Source organism: Pelophylax lessonae (genome assembly GCF_965119305.1).
Source record: "Pelophylax lessonae genome assembly, contig: HAP1_SCAFFOLD_430, whole genome shotgun sequence".
NCBI lineage: Eukaryota > Metazoa > Chordata > Amphibia > Anura > Ranidae > Pelophylax > Pelophylax lessonae.
The window spans coordinates 91,653-109,019 of record NW_028119914.1 but is presented as its reverse complement, the minus strand read 5'-3'; the positions used below and the strand labels follow the sequence as shown (position 1 = coordinate 109,019).

Here is a 17,367-nt window from a genome sequence, read left to right as displayed (position 1 = left end):
GGAGGAAGAGGGGGGATGGAGGGGGGGAGGGGGATGGAGGGATGGAGGGGAGGAGGAGGGGGATGGAGGGGGGTAAGGGGGGAGGGGATGGGGGAGGGGAGGAAGAGGGGGGATGGAGGGGGGATGGAGGGGAGGAGGAGGGGGATGGAGGGGGGAGGGGATGGGGGAGGGGATGGGGGAGGGGAGGAGGGATGGAGGGGAGGAGGAGGGGGATGGAGGGGGGGGAAGGGGGGAGGGGATGGGGGAGGGGAGGAAGAGGGGGGATGGAGGGGGGGAGGGGGATGGAGGGATGGAGGGGAGGAGGAGGGGGATGGAGGGGGGGGAAGGGGGGAGGGGATGGGGGAGGGGAGGAGGGATGGAGGGGAGGAGGAGGGGGATGGAGGGGGGGGGAAGGGGGGAGGGGATGGGGGAGGGGAGGAAGAGGGGGGATGGAGGGGGGGAGGGGGGATGGAGGGGAGGAGGAGGGGGATGGAGGGGGGGAAGGGGATGGGGGAGGGGAGGAAGAGGGGGGGAGGGGATGGGGGAGGGGAGGAAGAGGGGGGATGGAGGGGGGGAGGGGGATGGAGGGATGGAGGGGAGGAGGAGGGGGATGGAGGGGGGGAAGGGGGGAGTGGATGGGGGAGGGGAGGAAGAGGGGGGATGGAGGGGGGGAGGGGGGATGGAGGGGAGGAGGAGGGGGATGGAGGGGGGGGAAGGGGGGAGGGGATGGGGGAGGGGAGGAAGAGGGGGGTGGAGGGGGGGAGGGGGATGGAGGGAAGGAGGAGGGGGATGGAGGGGGGGAAGGAGGGAGGGGATGGGGGAGGGGAGGAAGAGGGGGGATGGAGGGGGGGAGGGGGATGGAGGGATGGAGGGGAGGAGGAGGGGGATGGAGGGGGGGAAGGGGGGAGGGGATGGGGGAGGGGAGGAAGAGGGGGGATGGAGGGGGGGAAGGGGGGAGGGGATGGGGGAGGGGAGGAAGAGGGGGGATGGAGGGGGGGAAGGGGGGAGGGGAGGAAGAGGGGGGATGGAGGGGGGATGGAGGGGAGGAGGAGGGGGATGGAGGGGAGGGGGGGAAGGGGATGGAGGGATGGAGGGGAGGAGGAGGGGGGGAAGGGGGGAGGGGAGGAAGAGGGGGGATGGAGGGGGGGAGGGGGGATGGAGGGATGGAGGAGGAGGGGGATGGAGGGGGGGAAGGGGGGAGGGGATGGGGGAGGGGAGGAAGAGGGGGGTGGAGGAGGAGGGGGGATGGAGGGGGATGGAGGGATGGAGGGGGAGGGGAGGAGGAGGGGGATGGAGGGGAGGGGGGATGGAGGGGGAGGGGAAGGGGAGGAGGAGGGGATGGAGGGAAGGAGGAGGGGAGGGGAGGAGGAGGGGGATGGAGGGTGGGGGAATGGGGGAGGGGAGGAGGAGGGGGAGGGGGGATGGAGGGGGAGGGGAGGAAGAGGGGGGTGGAGGAGGAGGGGGGATGGAGGGTGGGGGAAGGGGGGGTGGAGGAGGAGGAGGGGATGGAGGGGGAGGGGACACCGCTATATTTATTGTTTTTGCATTCAAAAGTTTCCAATGAACAGATTTGAGAAAAAAGAAGGGCGGAGCCGGCGGATCACATGGTCAGGAAGGGGGGTAAATCTTCCACAGCTGAATGGGCGGGGAATGTCTGCGGAGGTAGGAATGTACAGAATATATATATATATATAGGAATATAAATTGTTAGGCGGGGCTTACACGTTACCTCACAGAGCAGGCGGAGCCACATTCCTCTCAGGGGGCCATACGGTGATTATGGCGGGAAAGGAGGAGATAGGAGGCGGGGCGATTCGGCTCTGTATGTACGCCTCGACTGGGAGGAGCTGGAAACCTAACCCCGCCTATTAATAATATCGTCCAGAGCGGACTACACCTCCCAGCCTGCACCGCGCTAACGTTATCCGACTCTGATTGGTCCGTTCCAGGCTGCGCCGGGTGGTGACGTCACTGCCCTGGATTGGTCCCTCCCGGCCGCCGTGCGGGAGGCGGAAGTGTCGGATCCGGAGGGGATGAGGAGGCCGCCCGCCGGGTAACACTATGGGAAATATATTCGGGCGGAAGAAAAGGAGCCGGGTCACCGAGCAGGACAAGGCTGTGCTGGTGAGAGACTCACCCGAATACACCCCAATATCACCCAAACAGGACACCCCACACCCGGATACACCCCAATATCACTGAGGAGGACACCCCACACCCTGATATCACAGAGGAAGACACCCGGATACACCCCAATATCACCCGAGGAGGGCACCCCACACCCGGATACACCCCAATATCACTGAGGAGGACACCCCACACCCGGATACACCCCAATATCACCCCAAACATGACACCCCACACCCGGATACACCCCAATATCACCCAAACAGGACACCCCACACCCGGATACACCCCAATATCACCCAAACAGGACACCCCACACCCGGATACACCCCAATATCTTCCAAAGATGACACCCAGATACACCCCAATATCACTGAGGACACCCCACACCCGGATACACCCCAATATCTTCCAAAGATGACACCCCACACCCGGATACACCCCAATATCACCCAAACAGGACACCCCACACCCGGATACACCCCAATATCACCCAAACAGGACACCCCACACCCGGATACACCCCAATATCACTGAGGAGGACACCCCACACCCGGATACACCCCAATATCTTCCAAAGATGACACCCCACACCCGGATACACCCCAATATCACCCAAACAGGACACCCCACACCCGGATACACCCCAATATCACCCAAACAGGACACCCCACACCCGGATACACCCCAATATCTTCCAAAGATGACACCCCACACCCGGATACACCCCAATATCACTGAGGACACCCCACACCCGGATACACCCCAATATCTTCCAAAGATGACACCCCACACCCGGATACACCCCAATATCACCCAAACAGGACACCCCACACCCAGATACACCCTAATATCACAGAGGGCACCCCACAACCGGATACACCCCACACCTGGATACACCCCAATATTACCCGAGGAGGGCATCCCACATCCGGATAAACACCCCAATATCACCAAGGAGGGCACCCCACACCCAAATACACCCCTGTAACCGATCCGTAACCCACACTGTGTTTGTGGACTTCCGTCAGTATACGGCTTCCTCCCAGTTGTGAACAGATATCAGATTTTCCAGCCGCTCCATACAAAACTAGCCGACAACTTAGCTTGTACTGGAATCTTCTCCTTTATTGAACAGTCACACAATTTATATACAGCATGGACCTCCCCCTCCTGACCAAATTACCACACACAGGTCAGGGGTTGCCTGACTACATTATCATATGCAGATGAAATTGTATACAGAAATAAAATTACCCTGAACAAGTTATCTAGCCATCTGGACAGAAATAATATGTGAGTTCATTAACAATGGGACAGACAGAATCCACATTACACCTCAATACACAGACAATAGTAAGAGACCTCCAGTGACAGACTGTCCATCTCTGACATTGAAGTACAATACACATTATCAGAAGTGTAAACACAGAACCCATTACAAGCAATCCAAACCATTTCTCATTGTCCATTCCGTATCTGTCTTCCACTCTTAGTGACAGTGAGTACCGTCACAACCCTAATATCACCCAAACAGGACACCCCACACCCAGATACAACCTAATATCACCCAAACAGGACACCCCACACCCGGATACACCCCAATATCACCCAAACAGGACACCCCACACCCGGATACACCCCAATATCACCCAAACAGGACACCCCACACCTGGATACACCCCAATATCACCCAAACAGGACACCCCACACCCGGATACACCCCAATATCACCCAAACAGGACACCCCACACCCGGATACACCCCAATATCACCCAAACAGGACACCCCACACCTGGATACACCCCAATATCACCCAAACAGGACACCCCACACCTGGATACACCCCAATATCACCCAAACAGGACACCCCACACCCGGATACACCCCAATATCACCCAAACAGGACACCCTACACCCTGATATCACAGAGGAAGACACCCGGATACGCCCTAGTATCACAGAGGAAAACACCTGGATACACCCCAGTATCACCCAAACAGGACACCCCACATACACCCCAATGTTGCCCGAGGAGGGCCCCCTACACCCGGATACACCCCAATATAACCCGAGGAGGACACCTCACACCCGGATACACCCCAATATCACCCAAACAGGAGACCATGTTTCAGTATGGAGGAGGCTGTGGGAGGAGCTTTGGAGGCCATGTATCAGTATGGAGGCGGCTGTGACAATGATTCAATGTGTCCCAATGGGGGTTTTATGTTCCCTCAGTGACAACAGCATTTCATCTGGATTATTTTCTGATCTCTTTGTCTGGAAGTGCGGCTCAGGTGTAGAGCGGTGAAATAATCCCCAACTAACATCCCATAATAACCTCCACTAATCTGCAGGGAGCGCGCTCACATCTCACCCTCCCCCCCCCTTTATGGAAGGGAAAGGGGTTCTCCCTTTATGGAAGGGAAAGGGGTTCTCTCTTTATGGAAGGGAAAGGGGTTCTCCCTTTATGGAAGGGAAAGGGGTTCTCCCTTTATGGGAGGGAAAGGGGTTCTCTCTTTATGGGAGGGAAAGGGGTTCTCCCTTTATGGAAGGGAAAGGGGTTCTCTCTTTATGGAAGGGAAAGGGGTTCTCCCTTTATGGAAGGGAAAGGGGTTCTCCCTTTATGGGAGGGAAAGGGGTTCTCTCTTTATGGGAGGGAAAGGGGTTCTCTCTTTATGGAAGGGAAAGGGGTTCTCTCTTTATGGAAGGGAAAGGGGTTCTCTCTTTATGGAAGGGAAAGGGGTTCTCTCTTTATGGAAGGGAAAGGGGTTCTCTCTTTATGGAAGGGAAAGGGGTTCTCTCTTTATGGAAGGGAAAGGGGTTCTCCCTTTATGGAAGGGAAAGGGGTTCTCTCTTTATGGGAGGGAAAGGGGTTCTCTCTTTATGGGAGGGAAAGGGGTTCTCTCTTTATGGAAGGGAAAGGGGTTCTCTCTTTATGGGAGGGAAAGGGGTTCTCTCTTTATGGAAGGGAAAGGGGTTCTCTCTTTATGGGAGGGAAAGGGGTTCTCTCTTTATGGGAGGGAAAGGGGTTCTCTCTTTATGGGAGGGAAAGGGGTTCTCCTTTTATGGGGGGGGGAAGGGGTTCTCCCCTAATTGAAGGGAAAGGGGTTCTCACTTTCTATCATTTTTGTTGTTTCAGCAACTCAAGCAGCAGAGGGACAAACTGAAGCAATATCAGAAGAAGATCGCCTTCCAGCTGCAGCGGGAGCGGGAATTGGCCAAACGGCTTCTCCACGATGGCAAGAAAGAGTAAGTGAGGGGCCTGTATGGGGCCCCCGGGGACCCCAAGTAGAATCCAGCCAAGGTCCCAATCTGTCCATTCATTGCTTGCCCTGGAGGCTGCTTTCATTGGGGTAGAAGATGGGGGAGGGTTTTACAGTCACCAGAACCAATGAAAAGGGGACTCTCCTGCCGGCTGTCTTATCCCTTCCTGTGGTAAAGGGAGAGGAAACCCCCGGACTGCGATATAAAAACTATCAGCGTAAAAAATGTAAAAAGATGAACGATGTGAAAAGCAAATGAGTGCACCAAAAACTATAAATATCCGGCAGCTCCCACCCAAAATGTGCTCACCAATCACATCAATAGTAAATCAATAGTAAATCAATAGTAAATCAATAGCGTAGCGCCAGACTCCTAACAGTGCAAACAATCAAATCTAAATAAAAATCAAGCAGGTCAAAATCTGTGCCTAGTAAGTCATACAATCAATAAATATTCACAGTGATAATATACAGTACCGAATTCTATCATGCACAATGAAAAAAGTCCTTAACCTTCCTATCGGTATTCCCGAGCGTGACTCGGGGTTCAATTTTAGAGCCAAAATCTGTAACTCCGAGCCATACTCGGGGTACCGCTAGGAAGATCGCTGGATCCTTGTAGAGGGGTTACTTACCTTGTCCCCGGGATCCAGCGACGTATGCGGGCGGTGTGCGGCGGCTGAGCTTCCTCCCGATCCTCTGTGAGCCCCGGCTTCCGTCTCCTGCGACATGACGTCCGCAGGGGGGTGGAGCCGGCGGCAAATTCAAAAAAGTATAAACACACTGATACACTGTAATCCTATTGGATTACTTCGCCAAAATAAAATAAATTGACCTTTGATTGCCCCCCCAGTGCTTTCTCCATTGCCCTTCCTGCATTTTTCCTATACATTGTGTCTGGACACTGCAGAGCGACCATGACATCAAACAAGCGCGCCGCAACCTCAAAAGCGGTATATGACCTGCTGGGCCAGAGCGACAGCGATCCTGAATCGCTTGCAGAGTGGAGTGACAGCGATTCGTGGGGAAGTTCGTCATCCGACGCAGAAAGTGATTTCAGTGATGATGCTGTGACTGTGCCGAGCGATGTGCGGACTTGGTGCTCGATCGACTGCAGTACGGAGCACGTAGCGCCCCCAAGGTTCCCGTTTACCGGAGCGCTTGGTATCAAAGTGGATGTTGAGGAGGACAACCCCTTGGCATACCTGCAACTTTTTTTGACCGATGAGGTTATCGAAAAAATTGTTGTGGAAACCAATCGGTACCAGGAGCAACAAGCCGCAGCGCATCGGCGGTTTTCAAGGCGCCGGACGTGGGAACCCGTGACCAGAGCGGATATCTGGACATTCCTGGGCCTAATTATTCTGCAGGGAGTGGTAGGAAACCCCTGCAGAAGTGGTATTGGACCACAAACAAATTATTGGCCACACCTTTTGTTTTTGGCACAGTTATGTCAGAGTACAAATTTTCCCTCATTATGAAGTATTTGCACTTTATCAATAATGACGAATTTGATGAGACTTCTCATCCAGCTCCAAAGCTCAAAAAGATCTGGGACATTTACCAACTAATTTAGAAAAATTTCCAGGAGTCCTATGTCCCAGAAAGAGACATTTGTATAGACGAAAGTCTAATGGCCTATAAAGGGAGACTCGGCTGGATACAATATATTGCTTTGGAATAAAGTCATTCATGCTGTGTGAATCCAGATCTGATTATATATGGAACTCGGTCCTATACACCGGGAGAGGAACCAAGTTCAACCAAACGTTCAGCAGCTATGGGATGGCAACTGCTTCAGTTCTGACGCTGAATCAGGGGCATTGTGTCACCACAGACAATTTCTATACATCCCCAGAACTGTTTGAGTTCCTCCTACAACATAAGACGGATGCGTATGGGACCGTCAGAGCGAACCGGTGTGACGCCCCCAGCTTTGCCAACAAAAAGCTGAAGCCCGGAGAATTAGTTGCCTGGCAGAAAGGAAAAATGTTGGCACTGAGATGGTGAGACAAAAAAGATGTCTGCCTGATGAGTACCATCCATAACACCGCCACTGTCATGGGGGAACACCGCTACTGTCATGGGGGAACACCGGCCACTGTCATGGGGGAACACCGGCCACTGTCATGGGGGAACACCGGCCACTGTCATGGGGGAACACCGGCCACTGTCATGGGGGAACACCGCCACTGTCATGGGGGAACACCGGCCACTGTCATGGGGGAACACCGCTACTGTCATGGGGGAACACCGGCCACTGTCATGGGGGAACACCGGCCACTGTCATGGGGGAACACCGGCCACTGTCATGGGGGAACACCGGCCACTGTCATGGGGGAACACCGGCCACTGTCATGGGGGAACACCGGCCACTGTCATGGGGGAACACCGGCCACTGTCATGGGGGAACACCGGCCACTGTCATTGGGGAACACCGGCCACTGTCATTGGGGAACACCGGCCACTGTCATTGGGGAACACCGGCCACTGTCATTGGGGAACACCGGCCACTGTCATGGGGGAACACCGGCCACTGTCATGGGGGAACACCGGCCACTGTCATGGGGGAACACCGGCCACTGTCATGGGGGAACACCGGCCACTGTCATGGGGGAACACCGGCCACTGTCATGGGGGAACACCGGCCACTGTCATGGGGGAACACCGGCCACTGTCATGGGGGAACACCGGCCACTGTCATGGGGGAACACCGCCACTCTCATGGTACATACAAAAGGAGGAAAAGATGTCTGCCTGATGAGTACCATCCACAACAACACCACTGTCATGGGGGAACACCGGCCACAAACGGGGGGGGGGGGGGGGGGAGATGTTCTGAAACCGCAACTGGTCCTGGATTATAACACCATGGGAGGTGTGGACAGAGCTGACCAGGCCATGACTTTCTATCCGGCAATACGGAAACAGCAGAAAATATTATAAAAAAATATTCAGGCACCTCCTGGCGCAGTGTTTGTGGATCGCATTCATTCTCCTAAAAGAAGAGTGGCCGGCCTGTGCTCCATGCGCACTTGGTGTGGAAAATTGCTGAGCTCTTATTAGGCACCAGACACCAACAGTAAGTAGATCCGGACGCCGAGCTGCTGGTGTTGTGAACCCCCGAAGGCCTGACCGGTCCTCATTTTATGGACCACATTCCACCGACGGAGAAGAAGTCTGCACCCACAAGGATGTGTGTGGTTTGCTGTTCCAAACGTGACAACACCGGACGGAAAATCAGAAAAGAAACGCGGTGCTATTGGACTTTGCGCTGTACCCGGTTTCAAAATTTCCACACCCGGGGCGTTTATTGAAGCAATGTGACCAATAATATTGCATCCTTTTTGACAAAAAAATGTCAGTGTTTTTGATTTACTATAATTTATTGAATAAAAAGTGTTATTATTTTATAGTTATATTATAAACTTTATCATACCTGAGATGTTATAAAGAAGAACGCACAGTGAATAGAAATCATATATAAATAGTTGGTCTGGGCTGCTCATTCTTAAGAATTGCATGCAAAATGATTGTACCGCTTTCAGCACCTAAAATCGGAAAGAATCACCGCCAGGGAGGTTCATAGGGGAAAAGACTGAAAACCAATCCGTGTATAGAAAGCAAGAAAAGTCCTTCAAACAAATCCCATAAGTGATGGGTATAAGAAAACCCCTCCGAGACTGAGCCCAATCCCTTCACCTCCACTCGTGGCCTCTCACCTCATATATATATTATATATACAGCATTTATACCCTCTCAAGGGGGGGTCAGGAGAGTTCAGGTCCACAGAAGAAGGGGATCCTCACTTCCTTATATCGAGCTTAGGCCACATATAGCATGAAAGATAAATAAGGGGACATCTGGTGCTCTCTGTATAAATCGCTATGACATTTATTTATACTCACCCTCCCCCATGTGACATCACGCTATGATCACCCTCCCCCATGTGACATCACGCTATGCTGCTCACCCTCTGCAAATCACCCTCCCCCATGTGAAATAACGCTATGCTGCTCACCCTCTGCAAATCACCCTCCCCCCATGTGACATCACGCTGTGCTCACCCTCTGCAAATCACCCTCCCCCATGTGACATCACGCTGTGCTCACCCTCTGCAAATCACCCTCCCCCATGTGACATCACGCTATGCTGCTCACCCCCTGCCGATCACCCTCCCCCATGTGAAATCACACTATGCTGCTCACCCTCTGCAAATCACCCTCCCCCCATGTGACATCACGCTATGCTGCTCACCCTCTGCAAATCACCCTCCCCCCATGTGACATCACGCTATGCTGCTCACCCTCTGCAAATCACCCTCCCCCATGTGACATCACACTGCTGCTCACCCTCTGCAAATCACCCTCCCTCATGTGACATCACGCTGTGCTCACCCTCTGCAAATCACCCTCCCCCATGTGACATCACACTGCTGCTCACCCTCTGCAAATCACCCTCCCCCCATGTGACATCACACTATTATCACCCTCCCCCATGTGACATCACGCTATGCTGCTCACCCTCTGCAAATCCCCCTCCCCCCATGTGACATCACGCTATGCTGCTCACCCTCTGCAAATCACCCTCCCCCATGTGACATCACACTATTATCACCCTCCCCATGTGACATCACGCTATGCTGCTCACCCTCTACCAATCATACTGGTCATGTGGTCGTCAATCCTTTACACCCCCCCCCCCCCCTTGCCATTTTTAAAAGGTATTTTGGGGCAGGTGGGAAGGCGTTAAATATTTTTCTGGCCCCTTATAGGGAATATATAGAAGTTGTCATCCATCTGCTGATCTCCCCCCCCCCCCATCTCCCCTCTCCATTGTCTCGTTATATCACACTTTTTTTTTTTTCTTTTTATTTTCCCAGAAAAGCCAAATTACTGCTGAAGAAGAAGAGATATCAGGAGCAGCTGCTGGAGAAGACGGATAATCAGATCAGCAACCTGGAGAAGATGGTGAGTCCCCCCCGCCACCGCGAGTCCCCCCCCCCCCCCGCCACCGCGAGTCCCCCCCCCCCCCGCCACCGCGAGTCCCTCGTCACCGCGAGTCCCCCCCCCCACCACCTCGAGTCCCTGACAGCCGCTCTGACCATTTAGCAGCCGGGTGTGGAAGTGAAGCGGCCATTGTTACAGGAAGTGGGAAAAGAAGAAATGACATCTTCAGATCACATAGCCGGGTGCATTTCCCTTTCCACCAAATCTCCTCCCCCCCCTCATTTTTTTGTCCTTGGAAAATGTTTATGAATGATCCCACAAGGGAGATGAACACTCAACTTGTTTTTATGTTTTTATCTCATCGGATTTCCTTTATCTTTCCAGGTAGGAGACATTGAATTTGCTCAGATTGAACTGAAAGTCATCGAAGGCCTAAAAATTGGCAACGACTGCTTGAAGAAGATGCATGAGGTGAGTGTGAGCTGTCAGGGGGGGGTTAAAGGTCACAGACCGGAAGGGGTCAGAGGTCACAGACCTACTTCCATTCCCATGTACTGCGCCATAGGAGTCGTCACTGCTCTCATGTGTTCCCTCCTCCTCCTCTGAGCCCCGGCGTTTCCTCCTCCTCCTCCTCCTCTGAGCCCCGGCGTTTCCTCCTCCTCCTCCTCCTCTGAGCCCCGGCGTTTCCTCCTCCTCCTCCTCCTCTGAGCCCCGGGGTTTCCTCCTCCTCCTCCTCCTCTGAGCCCCGGGGTTTCCTCCTCCTCCTCCTCCTCCTCCTCTGAGCCCCGGGGTTTCCTCCTTCCTCCCTCCCAGCGTCGGCGCTCCCTCCTATGTACAGGACACAACAGCTGCGGAGTCACTCCATCCTGATAGGAAGAAGGTCACCTAAAGGACGCCATCATTCCCTTAGTTTAGCACACAGGCTGAGTGGTTAGGATGTCTGCCTTGCAGCACTGGAGTCCTCCAATCACATCCTGGCCTGCATGGAGTCTGCCTGTTCTCTATGGAATGTGGGAGGATATGAGCCGCTCTCTCTAGGCTCCGGATCGCCTTCTAAAGTCTGGTACACCCAACCCCCGCAGGCTGAACGGAAGAAAGCTGAGAGGTCAGAGGTCACCGTACTAACTAGGTGATAACCCTTAGGGACCCCCCCCCCCGGGCCACAGATCAGCTCCCACAGCCATTGGCTGCTGGTTTTCTGCATGTCCTGCCTTCTGTCAGACGTCTGTACACACTGACCCAATGTTCCCAGCATAAGTGTGACAGTGCTTGCTGATTGGCCCAGAGCAGTCACATGTTCCCCCCCCCCCAGAAGTCCCGGGTATTTACTCACCCTCTGATTTTCGGGATTGGTGAGTATGTACTGCGGGGGAGGGATTAAGGCAAAGCCGTTGTTTCATCCCCCAGGGGCTAAGCACAGGGTTGCTTTAAAGTTTCATTCTTTGGGTATGGATGAGGAGGGGGTTGGGGTGTGGATGTGGGGGGGGGGTATGGATGTAGGGGGAGGGGGGGTCACTTGTAGAGCTCTAGGAGTAACATGTTTGGTCTTTTTCAGGTGATGTCCATAGAAGAGGTGGAGAGGATCATGGATGAGACGCAGGAAGGCATTGACTATCAGAGAGTAAGTAATGACATCATAACATTGGGGGAGGGGGAGGGGTGTACTTAGAGCTCCAGGACATGCCAGCAGGTACATTGACCCTGTAGAGTCACTGGGGGTGGGGGATGGTAGAAGCTCCTCTGGGGCGGTCTCTGGTATAATTGGCTCTTTGTACTTTGCACTATGGCGCTGTGTATAAATGGGATAAATAAAGTTGTAGGGGGGTGGGGGGAGTGGTGTCAGTGTGGCAGATAATGGCGTCTCCTCTTTTTGCAGCAAATTGATGAACTCTTGGCTGGAAATCTGACCGAAGAGGATGAAGAGGCCATTCTACAGGAACTGGAGGACATCACTCAGGTAATGGGACGCTACTTCAGGGGAATCCTTCAGATATCGGGGAACTCCGGTACACCTATTGAACCCCCCAGGAACATCATTCATCTGGGGGTCACCAGCAATATACATGGCTCAAAAACATTAAAGGAACACATCAGATCTGAATGGGGAAAATATCATGCTGGATATCTATACTGGTATGGACTGGGTAATGTGTTAGGATCTATACTGGTATGGACTGGGTACTGTTAGGATCTATACTGGTATGGACTGGGTAATGTGTTAGGATCTATACTGGTATGGACTGGGTACTGTTAGGATCTATACTGGTATGGACTGGGGAATGTGTTAGGATCTATACTGGTATGGACTGGGGAATGTGTTAGGATCTATACTGGTATGGACTGGGTAATGTGTTAGGATCTATACTGGTATGGACTGGGTAATGTGTTAGGATCTATACTGGTATGGACTGGGTAATGTGTTAGGATCTATACTGGTATGGACTGGGTAATGTGTTAGGATCTATACTGGTATGGACTGGGTAATGTGTTAGGATCTATACTGGTATGGACTGGGTAATGCGTTAGGATCTATACTGGTATGGACTGGGTAATGCGTTAGGATCTATACTGGTATGGACTGGGTAATGTGTTAGGATCTATACTGATATAGACTGGGTAATGTGTTAGGATCTATACTGGTATGGACTGGGTAATGCGTTAGGATCTATACTGGTATGGACTGGGGAATGTGTTAGGCTCTATACTGGTATGGACTGGGGAATGTGTTAGGATCTATACTGGTATGGACTGGGGAATGTGTTAGGATCTATACTGGTATGGACTGGGTAATGCGTTAGGACCTATACCGGTATGGACTGGGGGATGTGTTAGGATCTATAAGGTAAAAAATATGGGGGTGACCAGCGCTATGGACTATTCACAGAGACTCTGGTGAATAGGAAGCAGCCACCAACCAACCCCTAAGAAATAGGGGCCAAAGTAGTGTAAGGGAGAATAAAAAGTTGGAGTCGGCGCTACCCAATATATAAAAATAATGGTATATCCAAACCTTGAGATAATAAACACTTTTAAAACCGTGTGTGGAATAAAGTGCCAGTGCAAGGTGCATATAAAACAACGCTTACCATGTGGATAAGATATAAATTGGTTTGTTAAAAAGAGATATCACAAAGTGCTAAAAAGATATTTAATGTGAAGTGACAAGATGGTGTATAAAATATTGTTTTAAAATAAACAGTAGCCAGGGAACAATCCCATATAAAAAGCTGTGCTCAAACTTAGGGTTTTGGATTGTTCTGATTTGGATATTTTGTGTTCTGTTACAGGAAGACGTGGAACTCCCAGAGGTGCCCACAGAGCCTCTCCCAGAGACCCCTCCAGGTAAGTGTCCCCAGGAAATCCTTCCGCTTCATGGGAAGTGTGACGGAACCTCAGACCCACACTGTACTTGTGGTCTTCTGTCAGTATACGGCTTCCTCGCAGTCCTGAACATAGATATCCAATCCCAGCCGCCGTCATACAAAACTAGCCTGACACTTAGCTAGTATACTGGAAACAACTAACTCCTTTATTAAAAAAGAAACAGACTTTTATACACTTTAGAAGTAGGTCGGTCACTACATGAATATTTACAATGAATAACTAACGAGGTACAGCTGACTCATGGCTAATCCCAATTAACATGCTAATTAACTCATTACACTCAAGTCAGCCTGGAAGCCCAGACTGCCGGCACTAAAGGTAAAACAAGATATAATACACCTATCATAGTGTAAAGAACCCACAGTAACCAATAGGTGAACAAATCAGTATAATTTACAATGCGTGGAAGACAGGTGTTTGAGCTGATGACATGCTTCTGTTACAAGTCTGACCAACTGAAGCAATCCAAACCATCAATTTATCTGTCACATAGTTTTTTCACTCTCAGTGACGGTGCGTACCGTCACAGGAAGGAAGGAAGAGATCCTTCAGATTCGGATATTTATCACATAGACACACATGTGACAAAATATACTGAGAATAATTACAGGGCGCAGCCATCCTTTGTGTGTTTTATACATTTTCCTCAGTGAAGGCCCATGTGTACCCCAAGGTTGTCTCATTCATTTTCTTTTATAGGGACCCTGTCACCAACTTAAATTGCAGATGCTGGCCCAGCTCCTCCCTCCCTTCACCTCCCTATGCAACTCTTTATGCAGCTCCCAGGGGAGGAGAGAAATGGAATATTATAGAGTCACTTTAGTCTACCAAGGATGGAATTGGGTAAAACCTGTCAGGTGGAAGCATTCAGGCTGCTTCCACAAGCAACCCCCCCCCCCCCCCAGTACCGGCACCCCCTGCCATGTATTCTGGGCTCCGCTTGCCTATCTGCAGGCCGGGGACTGACATGGCGGGTGGACACGCATCCACTCTCCTCCCCTTGTTGGTGACCCGGGAAGTGACATGTATGACATCACTTCCGGGTCCCCCTGTCCCTTTCCCCGGCCAGCATAGCGCAGGAGGGATGTATTGCAGTGCAATGTGTGATCTGCATTCAGCATCAGACCTCCTCCATGACACTAAACTGATCACCTATAGGGGGCTTTGAAGCGTCACCTATAGAAAATATCGGGCACTGATTTATGTCGCCATTTCACAAATTTAAGGTTTGACTTGTTGGGTCTCTATTTACTCGGTGCAATTTCATCTTTTATATTTTACCAAAATGTATGTGATATATTACGTTTGTTTGCCCTAAAATTCACTTTAGTGTGTTTTTGTTTTTTTTACTGAAATTTTGCGTTTCCTAGACCTTTGCGGTAATATTGTCTGACATAAATATTTGGAACTATCGCTATTTTATTCTCTAGGGCGGTGATGGGGAACCTTGGCACCCCAGATGTTTTGGAACTACATTTCCCATGATGCTCATGCAGTGTAGTTGAGCATCATGGGAAAACATCTGGGGTGCCGAGGTTCCCCATCACTGCTCCCAGAAAATATATTGTGTGCAAAAAATGCAGAAATGGCGCTGGCAGCAAAAAGGTAAAAATGTTTTTTTCTTTATTTCTCCAGAGAAAGAAGCCGTCAAGAACAAACCCAAACCACAGCTGGTGGCCGCTTCCTAACCTCACGCCGCGGTCCTGCGGTCAGAATTACGGCGGTCTGTGTTCAGGGAGCGTGTTCTGCGCGGCAATTTCCTGCAGAGCATTGCTGAGCTCTTCCTAACACAGCCCGCTGCTGAACACTAACTGACATGGAAGGATACAACCAGCCCCATGGGGGCGTCCTCTAGCGTTCCTCCCACCCTCCGGCCTTCCTCCCTCGCAGCAGCAGAAGGGTTGGTTGGGAATGTAGGGATCGCTCCACAACTCCTTTTGCAGTAATTATAAGCCGGTGTTTCCATTACCATTTGATGAAGTGGGCGGTGCTGTCTGTGGTAGATCTATGGGGGTCCTTATTTTGTACCACTAGAGTATTGGGCAGGCTTTTTTTCTGACTTTGTTATTGGCTGATTCGGTAGGACAGTCTGAAGGGGATAGAGATCCGAATGTCTTCTAATGTGGGGGGAGGAACTATTGTATACATCGCCCTCCAGGAAGTCTTCTCTGGCTGCACCGAGCAGAGGTTGCCGGCCGCTCCTCCTTTGGGCCCCGCGGCCGCTCCTCCTTTCCTCCTCTTTGGCCGCGGCCGCTCCTCCTTTTTGGTCCTGACTGCTCCTTCTTTCCTCCTTTTTGGCCGCGGCCGCTCCTCCTTTCCTCCTTTTTGGCCCTGGCCGCTCCTCCTTTTTGGCCCTGGCCGCTCCTCCTTTTTGGCCCCCGGCCGCTCCTCCTATTTGGCCCCCGGCCGCTCCTCCTTTGTCACCTCAGTCCCTCCCTTTGGCCTTTGCTTTGCCGCCTTTTCTCCGTTCAGCCCCTTCAGCTCCTCCCCCTTCTCCTTTTTGGCCCGGCCGCTCCTCCCCCTTCTCCTTTTTGGTCCCGGCCGCTCCCTTTGGCCTTTGCTTTGCCCCCTCTTCTCCATTCAGCTCCTCCCTACATGACTTTGGCAGCAGAAGTTGCTGTGAGAGAAATCCCATCCAGGCATTTTGTCAGGATAAGAGCTTGGATCCCTAAGGCCCCATTCACATGTGTGCGACTTTAGACCCCAAAATCGTATGACAAGACGCACCCATGTTTCCTAACGAGTACCGTTTATTTCTGTGCGACTTAAAGTATTTCCTACACTACTTTGGTCTGATTTTTGTGCGAATTGAGGGCCAAAGACTTTCTCAACCCTCAAAAGTCGCAGGAAAGTTGCACCTGCATAATATACGTGCAGCATGTTTAAAGAAAGCCGGCAATGAAAAAAAAAAAGTCTTATTCTAACAAATTCCAAACTTTCAGAACAATTCAAATTCTGTGTGAAGAATAGCTGGTTGCTAAGGAGCGGACTGGGAAGCGGCCGCTGTGTCCTTAGCAACCGATGACTCAGCCGATGTCGGCAGGTTTTCCCGCTGTCAGCTGAAGTGTAAAAAAAAAAAAAAGAATTCCAGCAATGAAAAATAAATGAAAATAAATGGCATGGGCCCCCCCCCCCCCCCAATCCACAGCAGACCGTTATACATTATACAGTCACATGATGAGGATCAATGATTGTATATAATATTTCTCATTCCTCTACTGATGGTGAATGAAGAAGCCTTCATTATCCGTCATCTGAAAGGAATCCCACACACAATCTATCTCTACCTTATATCAGCGGTGACAATGGGCAGGCCGGCTCCTTCACTGTCCACATGCTTTCCTCCAATAACTCCGCCCCCACCTTTACAACCCCATTTTTTAGAGGAGTCAGAGATTCCACTTGGATCCTTTTAACTTCTGAAGTTGCCAAACTTCCAGCCCCCCCCCCCCCCCAATAGCCTATGGGGGTTCTTCTCTCCGCAGCAGCGGTCAGAGATCTGTGGTTGAAAGGACTACAAGTCCCATAATCCATTGCTACAGATAAACCTGTAGTCCTCAGTGGAACACAATGGCAGTGATCCCCGTATTTGCAGCCCATTGACACTTCCTCCAGTTCTCCGTACCCTGGAGGTGGAGGAGGGGTCTGCAGGAGCCTGACAT

At 51.8% G+C, this 17,367-nt stretch overlaps 1 protein-coding gene across 1 annotated transcript; it reads left to right on the top strand.

Annotated features, from left to right (window-relative positions):
* The first annotated feature begins 1,934 nt into the window (after positions 1-1,934).
* CHMP6 (charged multivesicular body protein 6) lies at positions 1,935-15,457 on the top strand. Its single transcript, XM_082276271.1, has 8 exons — positions 1,935-2,103; positions 5,249-5,358; positions 10,255-10,346; positions 10,710-10,792; positions 11,877-11,942; positions 12,198-12,278; positions 13,609-13,663; positions 15,341-15,457. The coding sequence occupies exons 1-8, from the start codon at positions 2,041-2,043 to the stop codon at positions 15,391-15,393; spliced, it is 603 nt and encodes a 200-aa protein (XP_082132397.1). The 5' UTR covers positions 1,935-2,040; the 3' UTR covers positions 15,394-15,457.
* Positions 15,458-17,367: the final 1,910 nt, after the last annotated feature.